The following is a 16,302-nucleotide window of genomic DNA, read 5'->3' as shown; positions in this document are numbered from 1 at the left end:
CCATGGTAGGCCCTTTCCCCTCATGCACCACAAGGCCTCTGTGATTGCTGATCTTAAGACCTGGGCGAGCATATATACTCCAAACAAAAACCTGTCCCTAAACCACTTCGGACCTTCTGTGTTTAAACTAGAATTTTATATCGGACCGAGACTTAAACTGAGAGCTAACAAAGATGATAGACCACCATTAGTGAATACAACTACACCATCCACTCCCAGCCAGTATCAATCCAGCTGTCCAATTTTGGACTAAATGAACCTTCTTGCCTCATTCAATAGGTAGACCAGATACAATACATTACAGTAGAATAACTTATAGACTACCAAAGCACAAATAATGGTGTAAAGGCTACCTATGCCCAGATAACCTGATGTTAAGTGAATAAAAACTGCTCCTAACTATTTAGGCCACAACATTTCTGGTTCCAGAAATACACCCAGTACACTATAAGTGTACTGCAGCGTGAATGCCAGTCAACCATGCAAATGAATCACTTGTTAACAGTACCTCCATCTTCTAGGGATTGACTCTCAGTTTACTGAACATCACCTTACCCATTACTATGTCCAAGCACACTTGCAGCACCAAATCTCTCATCTGAGGAAGTAGGTTCAAGTCAACGAAAGCTCATGCTACCAATTTCTTTCTTTCAGTTAATCTCAAAGGTGCTACAAGATCCTTTTGCATACTGATTTTCCAGACTTACACAGCTATATCACTGAATCTGAAATTACTCAGTCAGTTTTACCACTTCTCTGAACTATACTGTGCAGACCAGCTTTGCCCATTGCTTGTCTGCTTGCTTATCTATTTATTTATAGGAACTCTGAGAGGTTACATTGTGCAGTCGTGACTGGCCCAATAAGCTTCATGGCTGCATGGGAGCTTAAAGCTGGTTCTCCCAGATCTGGTCCAGCACTCTATCCACTACACCACAATCATGTCTCTTTCTTTCTAGTATCCCAGAATAAATTTCGCATACAATCTTTAACATTATAATTAGAGCTGGCCATGCAACAAAATACAAAATACAAAACACTCACTGCTATGACACCTTATCAGTCCAACCCAATGGCATTAAATACCTTTTGCTAGCTTTTGAAGCTCATCGGCTTCATCATAAGGCAAAGATGTTTGTAGCCATGCAGGAGAAGAACTATGACAATGTTATTTCACATAATCTTCTAAACTTTGTTCAGATTTATGATCTTGTTGCTGAATTTGTTGACTTCACAGATTGAAAGTCCCACTTAGGCCCATGAATGTTTGTATCTACTGAAGATTTGTCTGATGTTCAAGCATAGTGGTACTGCTGCCCATTAACACCACACATGCCATCAGGAGTCTTTGTCCATAGTTAAAGGAGTGACATACAGCTAACGGTTGAAGAGAAGGCAGCTGCAAAGCTTATGACACAGCCACCCTCAGTCTCTGGAATTTCTGGGAATTAATGTATACAGTATCACAGAGAAGCACAGCTCATATTTTTACCCTGTCAAGAGACAAATTAGTCATGAGACTTCTTAGGGACAGGTGGGTATCAAAAGTGGAATGGGGGTATCTCATGAACATCCAACGAAAGAAGAACTAGAATGTTTATGTACTTGTGTCACCTAAATTTGGATCAGGGTACTTTCCATCCTGAAACCCCCAAGATGGGTAGCATTGCAGTCTTTGTCTGCAAGTGTCACCTCCCCTACACTACCCCCAGAAGTGTCTGTCACTGTGCATGCACCTCTTGACATGCATCAGCACCACACTGATTTCCTGTTATTTGCTTGTTTTTAAGATGTGAAAGAGTACTTTGTCTACAAATATCAGAACTGTTTGTTCTTTTCCAGACATTGCCACTGTTTTGCTACATGGTATCTGAGGCTATATCTATACCAGTGATATTCACTGTGCCAGGGAACCCTAGGAATTGTAATTTTGTGAAAAGACAAGGATTCCCCAAAGGGAAATTACCTGCATATTCCAGGATTCTTTGTGGGGAGCCATGGAATTAGACTGTGAATGGAAGAGAATGAAAACCACTACTCTCCTGAGTAAATCATTAACTGTTTGAATAGGTATTTAAAACTTTATCAGATAGCTTGATCCTATGTATGGTTAGTGTGAGGTAAGTCCCATTACATTCAGTGGGTCTTACTCCCAAGCTGTTTAGAACTAAAAGCCAGAAAGTGTTACAGTAGACTACTCAGAGTAAGTTCCATTGAACTTAAAATAACTTACTTTTCATTAGATATTGTAGCAGTGGTTCCCAAACTTTGGTCCTTCAGATGTTTTGGAATCCAGCTCCCATAATTCATGACTATTGCCCAATCTGACTGTGGTTTCTGAGCATCAAAGTTCAAAACACCTTGAGAACTAAAATTTTGGAAACAGTGCATTATGGGATTGTGTTATTAATGCTGGAAACCTAATAATCATCTCTTTTTGATAATGTACACATGTATTAATAGCGAATTTCTTTTTGATATAGAAGCACAAAGAGTTTTCTGGTCCTTGATTAAAAAAAATGTCCTAGCAGTATAATAGCAGACTTGGACATTACTCATAACCAAGGTTCCATAAATGGTCTCACTTCTGGTGTTGCTCCTTAATAATTTCACCACTCCTCTTCCACCACAGTTCAATTTCTCTTTGGTCTTTCTGTTGAACAATCTGCCAAAATCTTCCTAACTCCCATATATTTTAGAAATATCTGGGTCATGTTAAGACCAGTCTTGCAGCTAGAATGCTATCGTAAGCAAATGTGTTCAACACTCTGTGCTCAATCAACTGCAGTTGTTAAATTGGAGGTTTGGAGGAAGGTGTAGGCAGATTTTGCCACAACTGCCCACTGAATTATGCTGAATGTGCCTATTCTGTTTTGAACATTCAAATTTGTCCCAAATGTCTCATAGTGAACCAAGCAAATCTTAATGCTGTTTGTTGATATTGTGAGTTTTGTTAAGTTTTAAGTTCAAATGTACTGTGCCCAGTTCTTGGCACCTGTTTCAGAAGGATATCTATCAACAAGCTTGAACATGATCAGAAAAGGGTGACCATGATGGTAAAGGATCTGGACACCAAACCCTATGAGGAATGGTTGAGGGAAATGGTTATGCTCAGACTGGGGAAGATTGAGAACTGATATGACAGTCATCTTTAAATATTTGGAGGGCTGTGAGGTGGAAGATGGGAGTAAGCTTGTTTTCTGCTACTCCAAGTGACAGGACTGGATTTAAAAGATTCAAATTATAAGGAAGGAGATTCTGACTAAACATTAGGAAGAAATGTTTGACAGAGGAATGAATTACCTTGGAAGGTAGCAGAATCTATTTAATTTCAAAATGGTTAAATGACCGTCTTTCAGAGATGCTATACCTGTGGATTCTTGAATTAGCAGGTGATTGGACTAACTGACCTATGAGATCTCTTCCAACTCTATAGTCCTATGGTTCTGAGTTCAACATAGCCATATTATGTTTCACATGGCTTAACCAACCAAACAAAAATGGTTTAGATTTCAGGCCAGAATGGGGTAGTACCCAGCAAGGAATTCAACCTGAACATTTCAGTGCTATACTGGTTAAAGCAAGGAGATAAACAAAAAAAAGCCACTCCTGTTATTCAGCGAGAACAGAAACCGCCACAGATGCTGGCTAGACACTTCCATCTTCCCTGTGCTTAGCTTTGCTGTGCTCCACAGGTTGACCGGAGCCAGGCCTGACAAGAAAATTAACTCCTGCATCACACTTTTAGAACTTGACATCATTCTCTTTAGCAACAAGAATAAAATGCACTTCACATTTGACCAAATCAGTTGTGTTGGCCATAAGTAGATAGGCATTTTCAGCAGTGGACTTGCAAAGTCTGGAAAGGAACTACAAATGTTGAGGGCCCACAAGCAACTGGTCATGGTGACTCCACTATGCTACTTCCAGCACCTCTCCTCAGCTCTAGCATTAAAAGTACAATAAACAACAAACAATAATCTAACCGGCAGTCTGCAGCTTTGATAATTTGATTGTTAATTGTGACAGTCAAACAACGCAGCCTGATGCAGTAACTTCACTCTGCCTACTCAGCGGCCCAAGCCCAGACTGCCAACTATCAATTGCTAAGGAACACAAATAGGAAGATGCTATCACCCTCATGGGCTGGAATCTCCTCCCTGCCTGAGCTCAGGCTTTTCCCAGTGTCATGCATTGATGGCAATAGAGGGCAGCCAAAACATGCCAGCTCCAACCAGCCTGTTCTGTACCTGACTTCCTCCATGGCCACTGTGTCCATGGCTGCCACCACCTAGGCTGATGTACAGATGCCAGTGTTTGTCTTAGTCACTGGCTCATTAATGTAAGGAACAGGATGCTAGACTAGATGGGCTTTTGGTCTGTTCCAGCAGGGCTGTCATATTATACATGCCCAGATATCATAGTTGCTTGATGTGTGTGTAAGACATTGGCCTGACAAACTTTGCACATGCTGAGGGCAAGAGAAACACTGATATAGCTAAGGAAAACTCAGGGCTCACATTGTTACATGGTCTGAACATGGTACTTAAGGTGGGCTTTGTCTCCTTTGCCTCCTCTTTGACCCTTGAAAAAAAGGCAACAAACATAGCTTTGCATGAAAACACTTGCCAGAACTGTGCCATTTGCATCTGAAAAGCCTGGCATTTGGGAAATGCCCATCAAGGGAAGGGAGCGCTGGGTACACTGTTTGATTGCCTGGAGACCTTATTGCCAGTGACTGTGTAATTAACTAGAAATGACATTGGGAAAGAATGGACAATTACCATCTTATCTAACTCTCGCCTTCCCTTGCACTGTCTGCCAGTCTTGTTAAACAGAGCCTTTGTTCAGTGGTAAATTGCTTCAAGTTGCTTCATTCCAGTTTATAATAAGTAAACAATGACAACAATGCCTAGCACTTCTAGGGGATTGTATACCACAGAAGCCCTGTCCAAACTTCCCCTTGAATTCTCTCACATCTCAGCCTAGCATGCTGATATTAACTTACACAGAATTTCTATGAGGGTAAGGTTTTACATGACACAGTAATTCTCTGTTTTTCTCCTCCTTTTCCCAGTTAACTCTTTATCTGCAACATTAATCCTATCTAGGTAGGTGCCTATCACAAATGTAACCTCCAAAACACTTATTCCCATCCCAGGTAGTTCCAATGACTGCAAAAGCAATCAGAATGAAGTAAGAGGTTTCAGGTTTCTGCTCTGATCAAAAGTATGACCTAGATTTTTTTTAATGGATTTGTTCAAGTTTTAGCTAATCTTTCCTTTTTGATTAATTCCTGTGAATGATACTGCCATTGTCAATATGTGGTATTCGTCATCCATTCTAAGACTTTTGCTGCTGACTCACACTTTTTACTTTGCTGACAGAGCAACTTCTTCAGATACATGTGCATCTCCATCACCACCCTTCTTCAGTTTTGTTTAACTCACTCAGGCTAGATAAAGCTTCCCCTGATTTTTGGCTGACAATATTCATTGGCTTCTTATATGATTGTCTAAGCTTCAGTGAGACAGAAACACTCAGCACTGGTTTCACTGACTTCACATGGATAAGTTCATTTTAGTTGTTTTGCTTGTAAAAGCTTGTGTGGAAATCAAAGTAAATGACAAAGTGTTTTAAAAACTGAACATACATTTTGGCCAGTGTAGTTTGCACCTCCAAATTTCAGATGGGGGAAAAACCAAAACAGATTTAAGAGGATTTATTAAGATTTAATAGATATTGCAGTCAGGGCTCTACCAAACAAACAAACAAATAAAAAAATCAAATGTATTCATTTTAGCTTTTCAGTTAAATAGTTTGGGCCTTTCTACAGGTTAGATCTTCTTTATCTGGAATTCTGAAATCCAAAATATTCCAAAATTCAAAATTGACCCCATGAATGGCTGAAATAGTGAAACTTTTTGCTTTCATGCACAAAATTATTAAAAATATTATATATAGCATTACTTTTAGGCTATGTATTTAAGGTGTATATGAAACAAAAATGTGTCCTTTCACACAAACCAAAATTGTTTTAGTTCCTCCCCCTCCCCCTCCCCTAACTCAGGACTGTCACACTCTTTTGGTGTCTGGCTGCTAGAAAAGTTACCAGGACAAATGAAGCAGAGCAGTGGTTTAAAAATCAATATAGTGTTTGGAATAGATACAAGATCAGAGGGTTGGACAGAACTACAGCAATCCTGGCATGCCAACTGATTCATCACACATCTTGCCCATAACTGGAAGGCAATGAAGAGAGAACTGCCTTCTGCTCTAGATTTCTAGAACCATTCCAATTAGGGGTACCCACTGATTAAAAAATTATTATTTGTCATATCAGTCATTACTAAACTAATCACACTGACTACTAGTCAACTAAGTTTTAATGCAGGGGTGAGCAAAGAACACAGGGCCATATGGGGCATCTCTTGGAGAGGCAATTCACCTTTTAAATAGTTGGCAGTCTACCTATCTCCACACCACTTCAGAAAAATAATACCCATGTTCCAAAATTAAAAGTCAACTCCTGGGAGCTTAACACACTAGCTTTTGAGCTTGATCCAGGCACAGGATGGGATCAAATCATAGAATCATAGAGTTGGAAGAGACCACAAGGGCCATCCAGTCCAACCCCCTTCCATGCAGGAAATCTCAATCAAAGCATCCTCGACAGATGGCCATCCAGCCTCTGCTTAAAGACCTCCAAGGAGGGAGATTCCACTACACTCCAAGGGAGTGTGTTCCGCTGTTGAACAGCCCTTACTGTCAGGAAGTTCCTCCTAATGTTGAGGTGGAATATCTTTTCCTGGAGCTTGCATCCATTGCTCAGGTCCTAGTCTCTGCAGCAGTATAAAACAAGCTAGCTCCCTCCTCAATGTGACATCCCTTCAAGTATTTAAACAGGGCTATCATATCACCTCTTAACCTTCTCTTCTCCAGGCTAAACATCCCCAGTTCCTTCAGTCACTCCTCATAGGGTATGGTTTCCAGACCCTTCACCATTTTAGTCGCCCTCCTTTGGGCATGCTCCAGTTTCTCATCATCCTTTTTGAATTGTGGTGCCCAGAACTGGACACAATATTCCAGGTGGGGCCTGACCAGAGCAGAATAGAGTGATTGAGTAAATTTACAGCACTTTATAAATAAAGGTTAATAATAATAATAATAATAATAATAATAATAATAATAATAAATAATGGGTTTTATCACACACAAAATTGCTGCCGTGCTGCTGCCCAATGATCATCTACTGCATGTGCACTAAGCTCCCTGGTCACTTACGGATTTATTTTAATTTTATTTTAGTGCATGTTTGTCAGTCTGTGCTCCAGGATCCCAGCAACAGAAATGTAGCACCCAGGCCTCCTGCAGTTGCCCTTCCTTGCTTAAGAAAATAACTTGATTTATTAATCATAGAATCATAGAATTATAGAGTTGGAAGAGACCACAAGGGCCATCCAGTCCAGCCCCCTGGGTTGGACTCCAGGAACTCTCAGTTAAAGCATGCATTTAAATCAATGTGTATAGTATCAATACTTCAGTGGAAATGACGAAACCTTCATCCAAGTATAATGGCCCGCTGACCACTCAACAACCCCTATTTTGGGGGATTCCAGGGCAAGAAGTAAAATGGGGGGCTTGTTATGCCCCTCATGCCTTACCATGTGTAGCCAGTGTTAGGTTCAGTGAGTAACAGGCTTTGCGGGTCTGCTAGTAATTCGTTATCTCTTTATGTGCAAAGAGAGGACATCACATATCTCCTGACAGGACAGCCTGTGCAGCCACATCTCTTTGCTTATCCAGTGCTGATCACCTGCAAAATCTCATCCAGTGTAAAGTAAAAAAGCAGTGAGCCTATTTTTCTACATCTGTTGATCTAATGTGCTCTGATGTTTGCACTCCCTATTGATTTTTCACAACCTTGACTTAGCTAAGAGCAAGTTCATGCACTTGGTTACTCCTGATAGTTGGACATCTTTAATGAGGATAATGCGTGAATGTAAACTGACTCTATCACAATGCAACTTTGTTCTCATGTGAGTAATATACTTGGGCTGTTGAGCTGTGTCTGCACATTGACAAATACAGGTCAGCACTTCATGCTGCCATCATCAAGTGATGTGCATGCACACATGACCCAGACTTAAGATGCCTATAAAAAAAGCCAGGACACCTGTGAGCCAGTTTCACTTTCAGTCTAAACTATTACACATTGTTGTTGTTAGGTTTCATCAGGACATGTATGTTGCCCTAATTTTGGATGAAGGTTCAGAAGAAGGCAAAAACCACCACTAACTATTCCTTGCCTAAGAAAATTCTACCATAGGGTTGCCATAAATCAGAGTTTACTTGAAGGCATATAACAACAACAAAATGCCTTTTTATGTAGAGAAAAAAAGGCTACTGAATTGAGACTACGGACATCACTGAAGCCACAGCTCTGTACAAAAATGTGCATGGATCCCTAGATAGGACTAATATTTTTATTCTTTTCGAAATACAGAAAAAGCATCTGAATTATATGAATGGAGCAAACTAGTACTAAAGTGATCATGTCATATGGACACACAGCTATGGATAATTTCAAGCCCTTGCTTTCATTTCTTGTATGCTGCAGTGCTAGTCTGTATGGGGAGTAAGGGACAATAAAGTGAAATAAACATCCAGACAAAAAGTAAATAATATGCATGGGTAGTGCTTGAATTCAAACCACCATACTAGGTATAGAGGATATTTACAGGGAAGGGAAATTTAAGGGTGACAGATGCAAGCAAGAATTTTTGCTGAAGTAAAAAAAGAGAGAGAGAGAGATTGTCACACTCCATGTTTCTTGTTGTAGGACCTTTTCTCATTACACAATTTCACTTCAGCTGCTACAGCAACATCCTATGGAATCCTGGGACTTGCAGTTTTGGGAGACATTACTGTATAAGAATTCTCAATCAATAAACTCTAGTTGCTCATCAAACTAAAAATCCCAGGGTTCCATAAGATGTTTACAGAGAGAACTAACAAAACAGGGAGAGAACCACTAAGGTAAATTGTAAATCTTCAATACTAAATACTGCAAAGGTCCTTCGACTGAGGTTCTGTATTTCCCAGGGGTCCACAAAAAATGAAACATAATTCCCAACGTGATTCCAAGGGTTTTTAGAGTAGGCAGAAGGTGGTGCTTGAGCTATCAAGCCTCATTCTTGTGGGTGACATCCAATGTCACTCAAGTCCTGCTTGTGGGCTTCCCAGAGACATTTAGTGAGGCAACTGTATGAAGAGAATGTTGGACTAAATAGGACTTTGCTCTGATCCACTGAGACTCTTCTTAGGTTTTTAAGCATGGTATGCCTAAATACCCTAAAGGCGCACATGCATGCACACACGCACACACACCTTCATTTATTCTACTTTTTTTTGCCTAACACAATAACACTCCAAGGCAGTGTATTCCACTCTCGAACAGCCCATCCTATATCTGGGCCTTTCATTACGATTATTCTGCCTGAGTGTAGTAACTTAGATTTGAAGAAGTTGACAAATCTGTTAGGGATGTTTGAAAATAAGGGAAGTTGCCGCCATGTTGGCAGCTGATTTATATGGGTTTTTTTTTTGTTTGTTTGTTTGTTTGGCTTCTTGCAGCTCCATGATTTATCATTTATTTGTGAAGACTTTGTTATCCATTTCAGTTTAGGTGTGTAATGTGGTGAGAACTGGGTGGCCCATCTTTTGTTTTCTTTTTTTTTTGGGGGGGGGGGCTGGTTTAACACTCCTTTCTTTGCTTACTCACCCACCCAATGGTGCTTCATTTTCTGTGCATGGCAGGCCCCTCTCTTTCTAAGAGTATTGGAATTGCATCTGACAGCTCTATGACACTTGACATTATTTACATATCCCAAGCCAACCACAAATGGTGAGATTTCAAAATGAGATTCCAGGCAATATAGCAGCTTCTTATGCCCCATGCTGACAAATGAGCTTCTCTTTTTTTTCTTTTTTACATTCCTTTTTCGGTTTAGACTCCTTTAACCCTCTGAGCCTTATAGTCTACAGCAGTTTTTAAACAGTTGTGTTTCTAAAAAAAAATTGGAAGCAATCCAAGGAAAGCGAGGACTGCTGAGGTTCCTGTGAAATCAGATAGATTAAAGCTGCAATCCTCAACACGTATGTACAGGAATAAATCTTGTACAGTGAAACTTACTTCTGAGTAAACTAATGTGTGTGCATTCATGTCACCTGTGGATTTATGGTGACCCCCATGAATTTCATAGGATTTTCTTAAGCAAGAAATACTCAGAGGTGGTTTTGCCAGTTCCTTCCTCTGAAAATATAATCTAGAATACCTGGTATTCATCAGTGGTCTCCCAGCCAAGTATTAACCAGGGCAGACTATGTTTAGCTTCCAAGACCATATGGGGTCTGATGCCTTTAGGACATTTAGGCCTCATTAGGCATAACGTTAGCTGCTTAGGGCTACAATCCTAATACCCATTTGCTGTTGTTAACTGCCCTCAAGTAGATTTCAACCCATGGCAACCCTACGGATGAAACATCACCAAGCCACCCTGTCCTCCACTGCTCTGTTTAGCTCCTGCACACTCATACCCTTGACCTCCTTAATACAGTCCATCTTAATCCATCTAGCCTTCTTCTCTTTCTGTTTCCCTCCACCTTTCTGAGCATTTTTGATTTTTTTCCCAATGAGTAGTGCCTTCTAGTGATGTGTCCAAAGTTCAACAGCCTCAATTTTGTCATTTTGGTTTCCAGGGAGATTTCTGGCTTAATCTGCTCTAGGACCCATTTATTTGTCTTTTTTGCTGTCCATGGCATCTCAGAGCTCTTCTTATCCAGCACCACATTTCAAATGAAGTGATTTTCTTCCTATCTTCTTTCTTAACTCTCCAGCTCTCCCATCCATACATACAGGGTAACAGGGAGTACAATAGCTTGTATGATTCTACCCATTTGTGTTCAGTTATCCACTTAGCATTGGCACTGGGAGGATGGTGAAAGAGGGTCGGAGAAGGACAGACTTTCAGTGTTGGGTTGCAGCAGCTTCTCTGTAGTAACAATACAGTCATTGTGATCTAGAAAAGAATGGGATTCTACTCTAGGTGATCCTACTGTAAGCTGTGTTTACAGGCAAGGTAAACAGCTGCCACCAGAATCACTTACTGATGATGAGCAAAACAAAAAGGGGAGAGTAGTCTGCCTTACTAACTACCCAGGCATGTTGAAAAAGCATAGACCAATTAAGCTTTGCCACCAAAATGGAACTCATAAGTAGTGGAGGCTATTGAAAGAAAAAAATAATCCTGGGATACATTTTAGAAGACGCGTTCAGGTGGTCTCAATGATTAAAAAAGTTTTTGCTTACTTATGCAAGGCTTACCTGACCTTCATGTTTAATTTTACATGTGTGTAATATTAGTTTTGAATTAAATTTTTGCTGAAACATGTTGAATTAAAGTTTGCTGCAACTGCTCTTCTTTTTTGTGTGGGGTAGGAACCCTACTCTTTCGATGTTATTTCTGCCTCTGGTACAAAATTTTCTGTTAAAGAAGTAAATTCCATTGACACATTAGCTTCATTAACTGAGATAACTACTGTATATACTTGACTATAAGTCGATCTCATATATAAGTTGAGGGCAGGTTTGGGGGGCCACAATTATGGATTTTGATATGACCCATGGATAAGTCAAGGGTAAAACTTTGGGATATGTAACAAAGGATCTAAAGGATGAACGAAAGGAAAACAATGCCAAAGAACTTAGAAAATTCTGGCAGGCATAACTGCTCATACTAAAGACTGGATGGATGAGAGAAGGGGTGGGGGGGAATCAATGCTTCTACGATAGATTACGCTCTTGCCTTTTACAAGGGGATGGTTCCTTTTTTAAAATAAGAGTTAAAGTACAGTACTTACCTTGACCCATGGATACGTCAACCCAGGCTTTTTAGGTGAGTTTTTGACCAAAATTTCTAGACTTATACAGGAGTATATACAGTATATGTTACACTAAGGACTTAATTTCTGAAGGTGTCAATACCTGATCCATTTAATACCTTCAGTACCAGGTATGTTTATAAGAGTGCAACTGGAGAATGCTTTCCATTGGGGGGGGGGGGGCCCAGCATCAGATTTTTCTTCTGCAGTATTTGATTTATATGTGTGTGTGCAGAATTTAGTCAATGTCTGTTATTCTGGTTTGTGCAAATATCACCCCATATTTGCATAAATATGACCCTTGCAGGAGTATTGTAGCCAGTGGCATCACTAGAAGGTGCGAACTGCACCAGATGACACCATAAAGGGGGGGGGGGTGACACTACTGTTCCTCAAACACTTACCTTTTTGCAGAAATGGGCTGTGGCATTCATCTGCTTCCCTTTAGTGCAGCTCAGTGGGAGAAGGAAGGAGAGGCCCCAGAATTTTAAAAAAATTAAAATTTCAAATTTCAAAATGTTAATTTTTTAAAAAATTAAAAAGAATTTTTTAAAAAATATTATTTTAAAATTTTCTTAACCAAATCTTCACTATGTATGTGTAAATACATTTAGATTGTGCAGATGGTATTGTAATTTGCAGCTCTACTTTTAATTTTGTCACAACTATTTTATGTCTCAACTGTTAGAATTACATTCAGTGATATATGGGAATTATGATTTATGAGTAACATTAATGCAAAAAAGAATTTCTAAGTATTCTGTATGGTTTAAAATGGGAGAAGGTCAATGGGGGTGACACCATGAGTTACTGCACCAGGTGATACCAACCCTCGTGAAGTCACTGATTGTAGCCTTAAGCATTGATCAATATTGTGCAGAGACATATTGAATGTGTATATTCCTGTGTATGATAAAGCCAGTGTTTGAAGACAGATGACTCTTTCCTCTATGGTCATTGCTTATGTTCTAATTCCATGGGGACCAGGCCATGGATAGGGGTTTAGAGTCTTACCAAATTCCCATCAAGATCATCATGCAAAGGCGGCAGACCTATGCTGTGTTAGAGCTTCCAGAGCATGGAAACTTTACCCCTTTGAACTGACACTCTCAGAATTCCCCAGCCATTATGAGCACTGTGTCCATGCTGGCTGAAGGATTCTGTGAGATCCATTCCACAAAAGAAACTCTTCCAAATTTCTAACTGGAACATTTTAAAGAACTAACCACTTAATATACAGTCAAGTACTCATTTAGTGGTTTGAACATTGGACTATGACTCTGGAGACCAGGGTTTGAATCCCAGTCTGGCCATGTAAACCCCACTGGGTGACCTTGGGCAAGTCATACTCTCTCAGCTTCAAAGGATGGCAATGACAAACCCCCACTGAACAAACTTGCTAAGAAAACCCCATGATAGGTTCGCTTTAGGGTAACTATAAGTCGGAAATGACTTGAAGGCACATAACAGCAATAAACTGCTCTCTTCTTGGTTTTAAATTTTAAGATGGAAGACTCTGTTATTGTGTTATTTTCTTTTCGACAACCAAAACATTAATTTAATTTTCTACTGTTCTGTTTAAGACTATTGCTGGGTCAGCCTTCATTAATAGCACTGAGCAGGAACTGAGGCATGTGCAAACCCTCATGGTTAGGAGCATACTCTGTGGAAAGTCTCTTATTAAATCTGTCCAAACATATCTTGATATGGTTATGGAGGCTGCCTCCTAGATTGGGTTTCTTAATCCTTTCTCAGTTTCAGAAAATTGGATGTTTAAAATAGATTGCATGGGAGCCCACAAACTAACATTAGGAAATGGACACTGTCTAGGAATGTCTGCCATCATGGCCTTCTCCTCTCCTGGAGGCCATCCTTTAAAACCCCACTAGTGGCCTAACCAGAACAGATCCCCCAAAACAACTGCTGAAGGATAAGCTAACACTCATGTAAATCCCACTGGTTCTCTGGACCTACTCTAGGTGGGACTATCAACTGAATATTATTTTGGTGCCTCTGTCTTTCTAGTCTGGAGTTAACTTTGGTACAAAGAGAATTAGTCACGCCTTTCTTTGAGCGCCACCTTCTTTTCTATAGAGATTTGTATTGCAAGCATATACATGATTTACTTTCTCAGAAGTAGCTTCTGCTACATTCAAGGAGACTTCATTCCATGCCAAGATGCCAACCAGGTCCCCAGGAGCAACTGTCCATTCTATTGGTGAAAAGAAAACAAGCAAGCTTTCATAGTAGTAAAGAGTTTCCAGAAACGCTGGTGTGCTTTGTCTCCTCTTCTATAAGCCAAAGCTCCTCATTTATACCATTTAATGACCTGTCCCTGAAGGATCTTGCCATTCCACTTTCTCACTCATGTTCACAGCACTTAGGATGCCCACAGCCATCCACACACATACAGAAAACCCCAACATAAAGAGCCTGTCAGAAACTCAATGGATCTCTCCCCTTTTCAGTCAAGAGGCAAAGGGATCTTGTAGCACCTTTGAGACTCACTGGAAGAAGGAAGCTGGCAACCTGAGCTTTGGTCGACTTGCGCCGACCTCCTCAGATGCCTGTTTGGAGAGGAGACCACCAAAGCTCCTGCGCCCAGCTTCTCTCCTTCATTGAGTCCCAAAGGTGCTCCAAGATCCCTTGGCATCCTGATCTTCCAGACGATCTTTGAAGCCTTTTCAGCCAAGATGCTCCTAGAAATGTTCAACCCGAGAAGCAAAAGCAGGAGCTTCAGGTCCAAAGCCTTAGTGCGGGTGGGGATGAGGGAGGGCGATCCAAATTCATCAGCCTGACTTTCCAGGAAGGCGGTCAAGAGATCCAGCCCCTCGCCCGCTTCCACCGATGTCCAAGAGGGCTCCCAAGGGAGGCAGAGGCTTTTTTGGAAGCCAAGCTGAAGGTGGCAAGAAGGGGCAGCCGATCCTCCACGCCTCCCCCGAGAGCAAGGGCCCGATCTGCTGCCAGGAAGACCCCACCCCCTCAATTAGGGGAGGAAAGAGGAGTCCAAGGCACCCCCGATGGGCGCCAGCAGATGGACTCCCTCGAAACAAAGAACCCACTTTCAGGGGTCCCCCCTTCCTCCTCTGTTTCCCAGGTGAAGGCTTACCGGAGGAGGTTCTGCAGCCCCTGCTTGCTGGAATTCCGCCTCAAGAGCGCGCTGGTCATGGTGGGGGGAGACTGGAACCCAAGGCAGGCTGAGATCTCTGCCCCCAACCTTCCTCCTCCTCCTCCTTTTCCTCTTCTTTGCTCTCCCTCCTTTTTAATAATCTTGTTAGTGCACGCGACCCTGGTCTCTCCTTCTCTCTCTCAATCCTTCACTATCACTCACTCACTCTTTCTTCCTCTGTTCAGGAAGTTCTGCAGCTAGTTTCCTTTTGTTTCTGTAAAGCCCCCGATCCCACTCCCTCCTCTCTCTCTCTCTCTCTCTCTCTTCCTTCCACCTCCTTCTCAGCCTGGTGGAAATGTCAGAGTGGGGAGAAAAAGAAATCTTCCAGAGAACTAGCAAAGAAAGGATCCCTCCTGACTCTCCTCTCCTCAGGTTGCTCAAGGAGTTCAGAGGGAAGGTTGCACACAGTCTCCCTTGCCCAGAATTTTTCCCTTCATGAAATCTTCTTGTATCTCTTGGCATTTCTCACCTTTCTTTCTTTCTTTCTTTCTTTCTTTCTTTCTTTCTTTCTTTCTTTCACCATCTCTTCCCATATGCCTTGCCTTCCTTCCCTGATCTGTTTTTAACCATTATTTTCATTCATTTGTTATATTTGCATTCTTGTCCATTTTCAGTCCTCAAACTTTCTAATACATAATTTTACCCTAACTCATCTTTTCTCCATGGTCTTCGTTCTGTTTCTCCTTGTATGTACACTTTTTCTAGTCAAGGTTTTTTCTTTTCTCCTTTCTTCTCTCTTCTTCCCCTTTCCTGGCCTGTTAGACCCATCTTCACCCACTGCTTACCCATCACAATTTGAAAAACTAAACCAAAACAAACATTAACCCATCTGAGAATAGACAGCAAAGTGAAAGGCACTTTCAAGCAGTTGATGGTGAATGTAGGCATCTTTCAAGGATGCAATCCAAACCCACTTTGTGAAACATTCGACGAATTTGGGCCACGTTTGAGCCAACCAAGAGTGATCCAGTGGAGGAGTCCAGCACAACACCATCGACATTTGCTTGACAGGAGTCCTCCGATTCCTCCACCGAAGGTGCCTTTGGTAGGCTTTAATGTGACACCTGTCTGTCAAATGCTGTACGGGAGGATATACAAGATGATTTTGCTTCATGGGCTTTTTCGCACTACACAGTTATGGTGCTATGATTCCACTTTGACTGCCATGGCTGTACCCTATGGAATCCTGA

General features: G+C 41.2%; 1 protein-coding gene across 2 annotated transcripts in view; it reads right to left on the bottom strand.

Annotated features, from left to right (window-relative positions):
• LSP1 (lymphocyte specific protein 1) overlaps positions 1–16,302 on the bottom strand; it is a 116,406-nt gene that overhangs the window by 53,281 nt on the left and 46,823 nt on the right. Inside the window, exon 1 of one of the 2 annotated variants that reach the window (XM_042447220.1) lies at positions 15,053–15,930. The exons of the other annotated variant lie outside the window; for it this stretch is intronic. Within the exon in view, the coding sequence (XP_042303154.1) occupies positions 15,053–15,111 (59 nt within the window). The 5' untranslated portion in view covers positions 15,112–15,930. Of the gene's footprint in view, positions 1–15,052; positions 15,931–16,302 lie in introns of those variants that run through there. 2 annotated transcript variants of the gene reach the window in all.

The sequence above is a fragment of the Sceloporus undulatus genome, chromosome 1 (genome assembly GCF_019175285.1).
Source record: "Sceloporus undulatus isolate JIND9_A2432 ecotype Alabama chromosome 1, SceUnd_v1.1, whole genome shotgun sequence".
Taxonomy (NCBI): domain Eukaryota; kingdom Metazoa; phylum Chordata; class Lepidosauria; order Squamata; family Phrynosomatidae; genus Sceloporus; species Sceloporus undulatus.
The sequence above is the reverse complement of the archived record's forward strand: the minus strand, read 5'-3'. Positions and strand labels throughout refer to the sequence as shown.